The sequence below is a fragment of the Melozone crissalis genome, unplaced genomic scaffold, assembly GCF_028551555.1.
Source record: "Melozone crissalis strain CALT ecotype California unplaced genomic scaffold, PUWL_Pcris_2 ptg000006l_1, whole genome shotgun sequence".
In the NCBI taxonomy this organism is placed as follows: domain Eukaryota; kingdom Metazoa; phylum Chordata; class Aves; order Passeriformes; family Passerellidae; genus Melozone; species Melozone crissalis.
The window spans coordinates 11,708,597-11,722,876 of NW_026535784.1; the positions used below are offsets into that span (position 1 = coordinate 11,708,597).

The 14,280-nt window shown below is 38.0% G+C and overlaps 1 protein-coding gene across 7 annotated transcripts in view; it reads right to left on the bottom strand.

Annotated features, from left to right (window-relative positions):
• Positions 1-14,280, bottom strand: part of PPP2R2C (protein phosphatase 2 regulatory subunit Bgamma) — a 131,461-nt gene that overhangs the window by 41,204 nt on the left and 75,977 nt on the right. For all 7 annotated transcript variants that reach the window (XM_054292782.1, XM_054292805.1, XM_054292796.1 and 4 more), the window contains 4 exons: positions 12,180-12,277; positions 11,397-11,562; positions 7,110-7,222; positions 4,689-4,866 (listed from right to left, as the gene is read on the bottom strand). In XM_054292782.1, the coding sequence (XP_054148757.1) occupies positions 4,689-4,866; positions 7,110-7,222; positions 11,397-11,562; positions 12,180-12,277 (555 nt within the window). The remainder of the gene's footprint in view (positions 1-4,688; positions 4,867-7,109; positions 7,223-11,396; positions 11,563-12,179; positions 12,278-14,280) is intronic.

A 14,280-nucleotide genomic window follows, 5' to 3' on the forward strand; every position in this document is an offset into this window, starting at 1 on the left:
ATACCTGACAGAGACTGACACACTCTTCTTGACAGAATAGGAAGTGCTAACATGGCTCAGACAGAGCTCTCCAAAGAGGATAAGGTCTGCCATCTCCCAAACAGTGCAATGGGTGGGGGTGGCAGCAGTTTCTCACACAGTGCAGACACACTTCTGAGAGCACAGAAAGTGCATCCTTTGCACAGAGCTTGTGCACAGTCATCCTCACTCAGGCATTTTTACACAAACAGCCCTATCTCACTCAAGAGTGTAAACTTCCTCCAAAAAATACAAGACAATACTGCAGATCTGCTTCAGTTTAGCTTTCACATACTTAGCACTGAGTCAGGGACAGGGATTTTGTAGGGCTGGCTATTTCTCCCAGGATAGGCTGCTCCCAGAGCTCTGTATTTGCCCTGTACATGCACTACATTCAAATGAACAGTGGGCTGCCACAAACTTGGTCTCCATCAATGTACTATGTTCTTTTGGGTTTTTCTATTTTTTTCCTGTTGTTTACTTCTTAAGTAAATTCATTTTCCCAAGATATGGTGCCTAACAAACTAACTATCCAAGATATGCCTCAAATACCAGAATACATTAGACTGCAAGAAGGCCCTATGGTGTTTTGCTAATTAGCTTAACCCTTTTGGGACACAGAAGAAGGAATTTTTTATTAAAACAGGATAACCCTGGACTATATTGATCTGACTGAGAAATGAGTATTTTAGTCAAGATGAGTCTCAAGATGAGCACATGCTGGAAACAGCAATGTTGTTTCCATAGCAATGCCATGACAGCCTCTAGAGTGAAATAGTGCTACCAGGAAATGAAGGGAGTTCAAGTGCTATGAGCTACATAGTTCTGTGAGCAATCCAAATACATTCTCATAAAGAATATTTAGTGCAGCTAGATAGTCCAAAGATTGCTGCTAATGGCAAGTAAGCCTTATCAGTATGCTCCTGGCAGTCCTTTTTTCTCATTCATTTCACCCAAGATGATTATCTAAAGACTTAAGCTATGGGCAACACTGCTAAACCATTTCAGACCAAACATTAACAAATACAGCAACCCTTACCTTACTCCTTTGCCAGTGCAGAATATCACCCACAATTAAGGTCACTGACTCACTCTCCATAACACAACGAAATAGACGAAACCTTTTAGTGAAGAAAATCCTAGTATGTGCAATTATTTACCAGGCTGACCTTCTCCCTTCCTTTTCTCTCACCTCCTCCTCTCCCTTGCCTCCTCCTGCCCAAACAATACTGAGCAGATCTGTTTGCAATTTGCAAGTGGGCAGCAATGTACAGAAGTCTTGCATACTCCTCATTAAATTTACATAGGCACAGCATAAACTCACTTTGTCTGCTTTTCACCCCAGTTAGTGCTTACACTAATACAAAAGCAAACCAGAAAAGCACCAGTTGTATTTTATCTGTCTAAGGCTTTACCTAAGGTAAATATTCTGGTCAAATTCTGCAAAGCTGATTTAAAATATTTTCCCAGAGACTACAGAAAGATAATTACTTTAAGATCTCCATTGCTCTGTATTTTCAAAGAAATGAAAAATCATCAGTGATTTGTAAAACTGTTAAAACGATGGTTATAACCAAGCTGTTCTCAAATTAAATTCCACAGGGCAAAGTATTTAAAATGTAAAATACCTAAACACACTGTTGCTGATTCTGTCTTTCTCCAGCATTTCCCATGCAGCTTGTAAAGATGTTCAGACATGAAGTGAATGTCCAGAAACTCTCCCACTGTATTTCTTGTTTGTGTCATTGTCACAACCAGCCTCTTGGGTAAACAGATTGGAGGTCATTATATGTAGCAGGGCTGCCTCTGAGGGAAAATTGAAAGACAAATACTCATCCCTGCCAGATCCCTTATTAACAAAATCCACTTCAAACCAAAATGTTTTCTATTTATTGTTTCAAACATGCATTTCAAGGAATCAAGCCTTGAATGTAAAACAGCAAGATGCTTCATTTCCCATTTGCATTCAGTAAAAAGATGTGAAAGAAGCATTTTTAAAGCAGCCTCAGCCTCCTCCTGCCTATCCCTGTAAATGTGTTACAGAAGGCACCAAGCCCAGCAACATTCATTTATAATTTAAACTGTTTGTTTGGCAGAATTTTTCCACCTTAATATGTCTAGTCTTGTAACTGGCACACCCACTGATTTTACCAGAAATTCATCTACTTCCAGGAGATTTTTATATAAGTTGTTTTTCTGTAGGACAGAAATTCAGTTTCAGGGACAGATGTTATCCAGGGAAAAACACATCCCTGCAATTTTACAAGATATGCAGGGTTCTGTATGGACAAAAAGGTCCCTGTTAGGAGACTGATGTACATTTAACTTATCCCATTCTTTCAGTTATCATGGCCTCCCAGTTAATTCTCCAATATGAGCAATATTCTGTAACTATCTCATCTTTTCTTGGAATACCCATGTCAAAAATTCTGTTTATCAAAGAATTAGGTAAAAGTAATCTGCCTGATGACCTGGTTTTGACAACTGAGTACAGACAGGTGCAGCTTATACTGTCTGTACTCAGTCAAAACCAGTCAAAACTCAGTCAAACCCAACAGCAGTGGGTGCAGGCTCTGTAACTCAACCTACTCTCCTGAATTCATACAGGTATCCAGCCATAAAAGCCAACCTGCTGCCACCATGGGCACCTTAGCAGGAACATTTTGCCCCTAGAATTGATTATCCCATTACTTTGTGTTATCTCCTGCCACTGCTTGAACTCTCTCATCACAGTCCTCACAGGTTTTCATTAAGTGGAAAAGAACTAGCAATATTTATATCCCAATCCAAGACAGAAATCCAAATATCCCAAAGCCACTGTCTCAGACACAGGAAAATTGTCCTATCCTAAAACTCTAAAACACACTCTTAACTTCCCTCTCATGGTCATTCTTAGAACATACTCAGAAAATGAGTGTGTCATTATAAACTTTATCATGCTTTAAGACCTAAATCAATGAATCAATCAGAAACCTTCAAAGACATTTTATCACTAAGTACTCAACCACAGGAGTGGGCTAATGCTTGAAACAAAGTCCACACAGCTATTCATTTACTGCTATTTCTTTCTTAGTGTGGCACTAATGACACTAAAAATTCATGTTGTCCTCATGAACTATAATAACAACTATTTACTTGGTTTTCAAAACTTTTCAGGAACATTTGTCTTGGCAATCCATAGATTATTAAATAGCTTTAATACAACAAAAGGACTTGCCAAAGGCAAAGCCTTATCTTGCATAAGCACTCTGGAATGTGATCTGGTGGTCACACAAAGGCATACAGGGGTTACTGTGCTTGGTCTGACCACTGCTCTGCCTTGGAAGAGGAGGACACAGAGCAGAGTCACATGGAAAAGTGTCCAGGACAGAGAGAAGTCTGGAGGGTGAAGCTGCTGGGAGGAGGGCACTGTCAGAGCCACACTGCTATTCCAAATAGCTGTGCTGGCAAATAAAATTAAATCATTATGATCTGTCTTACTGAAGAATGGAAGTACAGTTGCTTGGATATCAAGGCAGACATAGCTGGGTTTTGAAGTACCACATATAAATTGTTCCTAAATATACAGTCATATTAAAGAGAGAACCAATTAAGCTTGCTTAATCTAGACAGGTGAAGGACAGAATAACAGTATGAGTCTGGAAACAAATGGAGGAGATATTCAGATATGCAATCCCCAGGGTAAGGGCACCTGTCACTTGACCCTGCAAAAGTAATTCTTTAAGGACATCAAATGTTGTTTGATTTGAAGATCATTGTTTCCTGTGACATTAGCAAAGTATGGGTAAAATTTCAAAGATGACCTGGCCCACAAAGGAAGAAATACAATCACCACAGACAGGGAGAACACCCCATCACATTGCTGCCTCCTCTGAGGAAATCCACCCAACAGGACAACTTCACTTTGACATCTAATAGTCCCTCATATAAACCCACAGAGACATACTCTTCTAGCTCCTTTTTGATACACTCAAAAAGAAATCACCAAAGGAATACAACATTCTGACCTGGCCCCATAACCTATTTCTCTTCTTACCAGTCTATTTATGTTCTGCAAAACACAGAGAATCACTTTTCTTGGCTACATTCTCTTTTGCTCCCCCTCCAAGCCACCCAGTTTTAGTGCAAGGGGCAGCCTCACAGATGGCCAGAATGACTCCACAACAGAGCTTTCAGGATAACACCAGCACTCAAAACATCAATGCCTGCATTAATCACAGACAGAACTCACACAAAGCAGCTGAGCCTCACCCCCAAACTGTGCATCTTGGGCATTAGGGCTCTGGGAAGCAGGATGATGGAGAATGGGGGGCAGGGACAGGATAAGGACTGACCTTGCAGCAAAGCAAGGTGCAGTATCTCAGCATCAAATGTCTTCAGGATATGACAGTACAGAGTATTATAGTCAGGTGGATAGTTACCATTCAGCTGGCATCTGTTTCTTATTTAAATGTCTTTGAACAACACCATTACTTTTTATATAAAATTCCCTGATTTTTTCAATCTCTTGGCTGTCTCTTACAATATCTCAGCATTTGCTGTTACAAGTACTGCAGAGATTCTGGTAAGTAAAGGTATATTTTAAAACCCGCAGAAAAAATATTTTTAAATAGTCCTCTTAAGCCCACTAATAACATGAACACTGAGCAAGGAATCAGAATGAAGGATACTGAAGCTCCTGTCTGTGATGGCTAAATGCCAGAGGTTAATCCTGAGATCATCCGCTGACATGTACGTCTCACAGTCACTGTTGACAGATATTGAGTTGACATGATAGGTGTGACCATTAGCAAAGATTCTCCTGGGAGTGACTTCTACCATCAAATCCATGGGTTTCAATACAGGCACCTGCCAAAAAAACACAAAACACAAATCAGAAAGAGAGTAAGACTTGAAATACTGTTTTGCTGGGATGATGAGAATTCCAATAGAAAGAAAGCATTCAATGACTGTGATATTATAAAACTTCTTGACAGTGTACACAGCTGAACTTCCCCATGGATCAACTGCTGGGCAAGGTCTTCCCTGCCAAGGAAGAAGAGAGAGACCAGAGGCAGAGTGATGGAAAATCTGACCTGTGGGAAGGGAGGGGTTGTCAGCTGCCACAGAACAGCTCTGTCCCACTGTATGAGCTACTGTCCCACATCTGCAGAGGCTCTGGCAGGCAGTGAAGCACTTATATTTTCCTTTTGCTAAAGGGTTTGCCCTTAGTTGTGAATCACTTAATTCTATTTGTTTTGCTACTTGATGTTTCTCTTTCCAAAAACTCTCATGGTGAAAAGGCTGTAATCTCAGAGAAACATAATAAATAAAGGCTTGCAAAACAAAGCCAACATGACATACTGTACATACACATGTGCCCCTGAAAAGCCAATATCATAGATCATCACTTGTCAATGTGCCCTTCTCTATGTGTCACTTCAAAGTCATGCCTCAACAAGTGGACACTCAATTTATTCCTTATCAATAAAGCATTAATCACTGTAAAGCTGTGGTCCATGACTGGGACTACTCCATGTTGTTGAACATGCATCAGAAACAATCATACATCAACCCACAAGGTAATCTAAAAGAGGAACACAGAGTTTGAGATTGAAACATTTGAGTTTCACTTTCTACTAAAGGAACAGAACAAAACTCAACCTTTGAATTACAGAATCACAGAATATGTCAAGTTGGAATGGACTCACATGGATCACAGAGTTCAGCTCCCTGAACAGCACCATCCCCAAGAACCACACCATGTGCCTGAGAGCATTGTCCAAATGTTTCTTAAACTCTGCCAGGCTTGGTGCTGTGATCCCTTCCCTGGGGAGCTGTTCCAGTGCCCAACCACCCTCTGGGTGAAGAATCTTTTTCTAATATCCAACCTAAACCTCCCCTGACACAACTTCAGGCAATTCCCTGGGGGCCTGTCACTGTCACCCCAGAGAAGAGATCAGGGCCTGTCCCTCCTCTTCCCCTCAAGAGGATGCTGAGTTCTCAGGGAATTCTCATACTATAAGCAATCCGGAATAGTTTTGTTTGCCTAATCATATAGAATAGATAAATATTCCATTAATGTAATCATATTTTACATTTTGGAAGCTTTTTTTCCCAACAGACTTGTTGGGTTGTTTTGTTTCCAACAATGAAGACATTCTAGTGTTTATACAACACAGACTTCCAGTTCTAACCTTTAGCCACTTCCTTTGACAAAACATCTGGAGTGAATTCAGCCAAAAAAGTCTGAGAGCAAAAATCTACATTAACATGTGGATAATGGGTCTCCTCTCCGAGAAACAAGTGACAGGAGAAAAGGAAATGGCTTTAAGTTGCACTGGGAAGGTTATTCTATTATAATTGGATTATATTGATTATTGTATTATAATTGGATATTAGGAAAGATTTGTTCACTGAAATTTTTGTCAAGCACTGGAAGGGGCTGCCCAGGGAAGTGGTTGAGTCAGCACACCTGGAGGTATTTGCAAGATGTGTAGAAGTGACACCTGGGGACATGGTTTATTGAGTATGGCAGTGCTGGGTTCATGGCTGGACTTGATCTCAACAGTCTTTTCCAAACTGAATAATTCTATGATCACATATGCTTATATGAGTTTCATTATTGCATCTTTTCAGCAATGCAGAATCTCAGGTTTACCAGAGCACAGACTACTGCAAATCCCACTCTTAAAATAATTATTTGATAAAACAGAAAAAAGATAAAACTGAAATTTGGTGTACTGTCTTTAACTCAGTTGCTCTGAATGTGGCAAATTAACTGTTCAAAATTAACTACAAATAAAATGCTTCCAGCACAAGAGGTTAAAGAACCTTTTATGAAAGCACATTAAGTCACAATAAGAGAATTTTATCAGGAAAAATAAAACCAACATGAACTCTCAAAAATACTTATTTTGGTCAATATATCTTAAAGGATTTGTGACTTGCAAATATGTGGTAGATTCAATACAGTGAGCAGTCAGCTAAAGCTTCAGTTAGAATTACCATATAAATACTTAGCATTGGGTACATATTTAAATCTTTTACTGACTTAGCACTGCCTTTTTCATACAGAAACAACTGAATTTTGGACATGGACAAAATCTTACCTGCAGTGATGTTACTGTAGAAAGATCTTTAAGCTTTCCTTCTTCATCTTTTAAGTTGTACCCCTCCGGTCTCTTATCTCTTTCAGTAATTTTCCACAATTTGATTGTTTTATCTTTAAAAGAAAAGACAAGCAACTGTCAGCAGAGGAATTCTGAATGCAGTCACTCACCTTTCACAATATACTCCTTAAAGAAGATTTTACACCTTGGTTTAGACAAGTCCTGTGCTGAAATAATCTGGGTCACTTCATTCTGCACATCCAGAAAATGCTGCCCACAGACAAAATACTCATAAAGGACATCCCAGATCTTCACTCTGAGTCAGGGGTTCCTGGCAGCTGACACACTGTGTGGAGCATGTAGAACACCTGCTGCTCATGAATCCAACCTGGCAGACTGCAGGTGGGACAAGCCCAAACTACTCAATGCTCACTGCTGAAGCTCAGTTTATCAATGTGACTTGGCAAGGAAATAATGTCAATATTAAAACCAGTTTGGCATTAATGCCAGTTTGTTAGGTTACTTATAAACAGCACAAGAACAGCATGGATACAAAGCCACACCAATGACCCCTTCCTGGCCCACTGTGGGGATGGGCAGTGGTGCATTGGTGTAGCATCAGGAGCTCCTGCAAATGAAAGGCTGTGTAAAAAATGAGGCATTTCTCCCTCCTAATGGAGAGCAGCTGAGAAATAACAGAGGAAAAATAAAAAAACCCAACCAAACTAAGAGAAATGTGTTGCAATGGCAAGAGAGAGAAGTAATGAGAAACTTGAATTAATCCTAGACTCTTCCTTTCTCGTGATGGGTGAAGCACATGATGAGACAGTAATGATGACTCTCAGTTAGCAAAGAGCCTCTGAGACCAACAAACATTTTTTAAACATTTCAAATTGCATTTGTCTTTGGGGTTTTTTTGTACAAGCTGAAGCTCCAGATTTCCTAATGCTGATTGTCCACTCCCACTGTGGTTGTGCTCCTAACCTGCCAATCCTAAAGCTTCTTGGACTCAAAAATCAATGCCAACTCTTCTGCAAAAAATCTGTCCCGAGATTCTAATGGCTGTTTCACTCATCTGCTTGTGCAGCAGCCAAAGTCTTTCCAAAGCTTCTGCCCTTCAGCTGCCAGCACAGATTTATTAACCTCAGTTCCTGCATCGTTTCTGATTTCATCCCACTTTCTTCATTTACCTTTTTTTCTCCAAGTACACAGCAGAGCATAATAATTTCCCCAGTGTGACTGATCCAAATACTACTTCTAAATGCCTGTACAAACCACTTTAAAGACAGGATATATGAAAAACATGAATTGATTTACATTTCTGTAGCAACTTTTAACTTTGAACTTTCTTTGTTTCAAAATCAATCCCTCCATTACTCATTTTTTGCTATTATGTATCTCTTAATGATATTGATATGCTAATATGCAAGCAAAAAAAAATCACAATACAATTACAGTCAATCTACAGAACAAGAGGTTAGTTCAAACTGCAATTAAAAAGCTCCTTTTAAATATTCAATAAATTTCATTTGTATTGTATATCATGTTAATTAATTATTAAAAGTATACATAGGTCATGTCATGCCCTTGGATATTTTATTACATGTAAATAGTGCATTCCTGTTATCTAGTAAAAAAATTATAAATACAGCAATTGAAAAATGACTTATAATAAAAAAGAAAAACAATTTTCCATTGTTAGATTTGATTCCTATTAATAAATCTACCTCTTTCCTGAGTGAAAACTGTTTTATTAGGAGGTAAGTTTATCATGTATTGGGTCCCTTCTCCTTTATCTAACTCTGGAATTTAAATACTCCTTAGAAGTTTTAAGTATGCTTATATTTTGCAAAATATAGAAAAAACAGAAACATCTCTGTAAGGTTAAGCATTCAGTCTCAGGGGTGTTGTGAAGTTAAAATTAATTAATGTCTGGTAAGCAGCCTGAAATCCTCAGATGAAATAATCTGTGTAAATTCTGATCCACCTTATGTAGCTCACACTGAAAGTGGCCCAAATATATTCTGGTACAGAAGATACCAATGAATCATAATAAGTTGTTACTATTATACTACAAAATCAGTTCATTTTACAGTGAAAACTACAAATTTGCTAACTGCAAGCACTGTAAATCCACAGTGGGATTTGAAAGCCTTGGTGATTCCCTTCTGTCTCCATTAATTAAGATGCCACAATCAAAGCTTAGCTGATAACGCGAACTGGAAAGGAACCAGGACTGACTCTGAGGGAGCGGACCTGTGCAGAATCTTCAGACAAAAGTCCTCCTCAGAATGAGAGAAACAGATTTGGGCAGGTGCAGACCTGCCAAGTCTCATTTACTGAGGGTCAGATTTAGACTGACTCTCCCCTCATGCTCCTTCCAGCACATTCAGTGGGCACTGTCTGCCTGAGCACATGGAAAGGATGCTATTTCACAACTCCCATTTTTCTGCAAAAACCATGCATTAGATCCTAAATTATCAGAGAGCAAAATATCAAAAATTGCATTAAAATAGCAGGCTTGGAATTTAGTAAGCAAAAAACCAGTACTCAAGATATTTCTACAATCTATCCAATATGAGCATGTGTGATAGATAGTGCCTTCAAGTTAGGAAACATATTATTATCCCTTTTTATAGGCATGGAATTGATATATATTGTCAAAGGCTTCTCCCAGCTAATCTGTGAGACAGTGAATAATTCAACGTGGGCTGTCTGTACCCTGAAGCTAAAACCATCTTTAAGAATATGCCAGGAGGTGAATCTTGAGACTTCAACCCTGCTGTGCCAGGAAGCCTGGAATCCTCCCTGGCACATGCAAATGTTTTGCAATTCAAAGCCAAAATCCAAGGCTTGTAGCAGTGGAACCATTTATGTTCTCCTCACCATGAAGGGATCTGCTGAGATGCTCCAAATTAAGAGAGGGAAGCAGAAGCCAAAGTATTTTTCCAGGTCCTAGGCTTGCTCATTGTTGGTGGGAACTGGATTAACCACAGCAGCACTAGGACTGGTTATTTCTTCCTTTCTCCCCTCTCATGACAGTACAAACCAGAAAACTCATGTAGTAATCTATCATCTATAACTGCAAAAGCTGAAAATATGAGGATTCTGCTGTATTCCTCTGTGCTTCTAAAAGCAAACTTTAAAATAAAAAGGGAAAGGTTCACTTTCAGTAATCTGCTTTTGTGTCACACACTCAGAAGCAGCTGCTCTTAGTTACCTGAAGGGGTGAGGGATATTTTTACCAAGGGAGAAGAGTAGAAATAAACTTCATAAGGTGACTAATCATTAAATTAGCATAAATCACCTCTCTGTAACAGGTGTATTTCATTTTGAATAAGTAACAGTGACCCCAAAAAAATCAAAGGCAACTTCAGGTAAAACAAACTACAAAATCCTAAAAAATTATCATCTACTTTGAATTAATGTAAACATTATTTAATGCTATATATTTTAATGCAAAGCAATCCTTTATATTGTGTCAGTTCCCAAAGATGAGATAACCCTATTTCTCATCAGCAACTCCCAATTACACTCAAACTTCTAGAACGAAAAAATTTCTTTTCTGATTACCATTAGATCTAAAATTTAAAACCATTTTTGTGGTATTTTGTGTCATGCATCATCTGCAATAATGAAGTTTGTGGGTGTCTAAATGCTTCCTAAATGACACCTATTCATGTTAGGTTACATTCAGTTTTTTTCCCCTTACTTCATATCTGATTATTCCCTCTTGGTAATAATAGTGCCTTTTTTCATCAATAGGCTTTACGCATGTCAGAAATATGAGTCAATACCCTAGTATTATTCCTTCTGTCTTCCTAAGATTTGTGTACCTTTTTAAAATTGAAATAGACTATTCTGATGATAAGGAATAAAAAGAAAAATAAATTAATCTCTCTCACCAATCTTCATCTACGCATCTGCAAATAATAAAAATTATGACAAATACAGCAGAAAAAATTCTAAATTTCCCATGAAACACAAGCTGCTGAGTAAAGTGATGCCTTTGTCACATGATCTATTTCAGCACAGCACTGCATATTGATAGAAAAATGGACAGCTCTTTAAATGTCTATGAATATTCAACTGGAAAAACCTCGTGATTCTATGAATAAAATACACAAACAACAGAGATCAGAGGCAGTATGACAGTCTTGGTAAACTCTGAAAGAATAAATTACTAAAACAGTAGATTAAAATGAGCAAATATATACATCAGCACTAAAACACACAGAGCAAATACTGCAAATACTGCTATGTCCTGCATACTCTCATCAATCTCACCATTTGTTGATAGAAGTGAATGAGCTGCATTTTGCTGTGGTAACCACTTGATCTTGTTTATTTTTTCTTCTATCTCCAAACTCTTCAAATAATCAAATTCAGGTTCATGGCTCTGGAAAGTGCTGTAAACATTGTACTCCCCCTGATTGTAAGGCTCATTTTTACTCTGTGGGGAATAAGAACAACAGAAACATTGTTTATGACAGTAATATATCTTCATCTCTTAGGAAAGATGTATAAACCTTATAAATATAAAAAATATTGGAAATTTATTTTAATTTCTCATTTAGAACATGATATTGACAGATTTGTTTCAGCAAGAATGACACTTCCTGTGAGAATTGAAACACTTAATATTAGAATTTTTGAAGAAATATCAGCTATTCAGGAAAGAATTCTACACAAAATACTGCAGATGAATGGAATTTACAAGTGGAACATGTAAGTGAAGGTATTGTTTTAAATAGAATAGGGTTCCATCATCAGGAAAAAGCTATTAAAACAAGGCAAAAGTAAAACAAAAATAATCTTCTTTTTTCTTATATCAGAATTTTGGAGCTTTGAAGCATTTTTGTTTGGGACAGCAAACTTACGAGTTAAAAAACCTTACCCTATTTCACTTCCTCTCTGAACAGGTGACACTGTTTTAATAAATTTTGAGATTATAAACAAGTAAATTCAGTTAAATAAAGTGTTTAAAAAGTAAGGTTTAGGTTTTAGACTGGTCAAAAATTTAAGCCAGGCTTTTCAGACTATTGAGGATGACATTGGTAACCCACATACCTCAGGCTCCCTTTGGAATATAACCACTCGGCCCCCCTTGTCACCAGTAGCCAGCAGTTCTCCAGTGTGGTTGAACTCAACTGTAGAAATAATATCAGCTGGAGGAAGAAAGAGAAAAAAAGGCAGATTTTAGACTGCTGCTAAAACATAAAGTCACTAGAAATATCAGGCACTGCACAAAGAATGCAACAAATGAGGGATTTGAAGGAATACAGATGAATTCACTAATGCAAACAGGCCGCATGCCATTACAATCTAATGAAACAAGTGCAAACATTAAAGAGGCAAATTTGTGTTTCCAGCACATCTGCAGTTGGGGGGAGCAGAAGCTCTCTGGAGAGGTTATGCTCCAAGAAGAGCCATCTTGGGTGGCTATAAAGCTTTTTTTCAGTCCTGGCAAAGAACAGAACTGGCCTCCTGCTATATGCTCTAGCAAGGACCAATATAACATCAGTTCTCTTGCATGTTTTATTTATTCTATGAGCTTTCTGGTGATTTTAACGTAACCCCCTAGCAATAGTTTTCTCAAATATGTATTGGAGTCAAAAGTGCAAAAGCAAAGTACGTGCAGCCTGTCCTACCACTGAGGAGTGAAGGCAAAACCAGAACTGCTCACTGTGCAGGGCTGGCAAGAGCCCATTCTAATCACTGTTTTCAAAAAATCATTTCAGCACCCTAAAAATGTGTCATCAGAAGACAAAAGAAATCTCAGTCTCTCTTTTCCTGATTTTCAACAACTGCCTTCCCTAAGCAATATCATCAGCTTAAACAAGAAACCTCATCAAAACCTGAGGCCAGTCTTGAGCACAAATTACTACACATGAGGATGAGAGGGAGAAGAGGCTGTAGCAGCTAAAGAACTGGTTCTTCTGCTTGAATGACAGTACATGCTAGAATCATAATCCACAGTTAATCCTACACTATTACCATAATTTGAATTAAAATGCCTACTGCAATAGTAAATTAAGAAACCATCATATATACAATCACAGGCAAATTCAGGGAATTACTCAGAGACTGCATGTATGAATCCTCTATAATGATCAGTATTCACTCATCAGAAACATGGGCCAGATTTTAGAAGTGTCAGTAGACAGGAGCTCCCCTTTAGGCATAAAAAGCTGCAGCTCCCAAACACATTCATCATCCATCAGTTTATGGGGAGAACAATGAAGTGACAGTGGGCTAAGCTCTTTTGAGAACCTAGCCCAAATGAGTTCACAGAAATTCAAAGGAATTGAAATAACAAGTGGATGTACCATTTACTTGATACATTTTATGAATTGAAAACATCTGTTCCTATTATTCTTTTAATAAACTAGCAGTTTAGTGTTACAAAGTGTCTGTTGCCAGTAGCTCTCATCAGCAACACAGCCATCCAAAAGCCAGATTCTTACTCAAACATTATAAACTATTTACCATCTCAAAAAGGAAAACTTTGCTCCAATCACAGTAAAGAAAGATAGCTTTTCATTTTTTAAACAAATCTTCACCATCAAATTCTTCTAAATCAAACCAACATTCCTCCATCTTTTTACCTCCAATACTCCAATATATAAAGGAGGAAAGAAGAACCATAAATGGATGTGTAGACTTTGAGAAAAAAGGCACATGAAAATTTAGAGTATTTTTGGTCTGAACCCAAAGCTTCTCAAAGGTAATGGCATTTGATTTTTATGTAGACTTCCACAGGCTGCATATTTCATAGATAATAACTACAAAAGCCCGAGATTTACCAAAGTATGGGAAAAGGACTGTCCTTTTCCAATAAAAAGAAACAGACTTGGATTATAATATATGTCTGTTACTTGCATAGTTAGAAACACTCCATGTGATTAACATAAAGAATTTCAAGAACAAAGAAAAATTAAATATCTGTATTGCAGGTCATAAAAGAATAAGATAAAGTAAGTGCAAGAGGAGTGAATTGCAATTGGACATATATGTGTGAATACATTTGCTATTGGCCTGGGATAATTCCACAACTTCACAAAATATTCTTCTCTACAGTGGCAGAGGTCATAAAATATATTGCACTTTACAGAGGGCATCTGTCACTGCCCAGTAAAGTCCAAAGCAGTATTTGCACATAATAACTGAA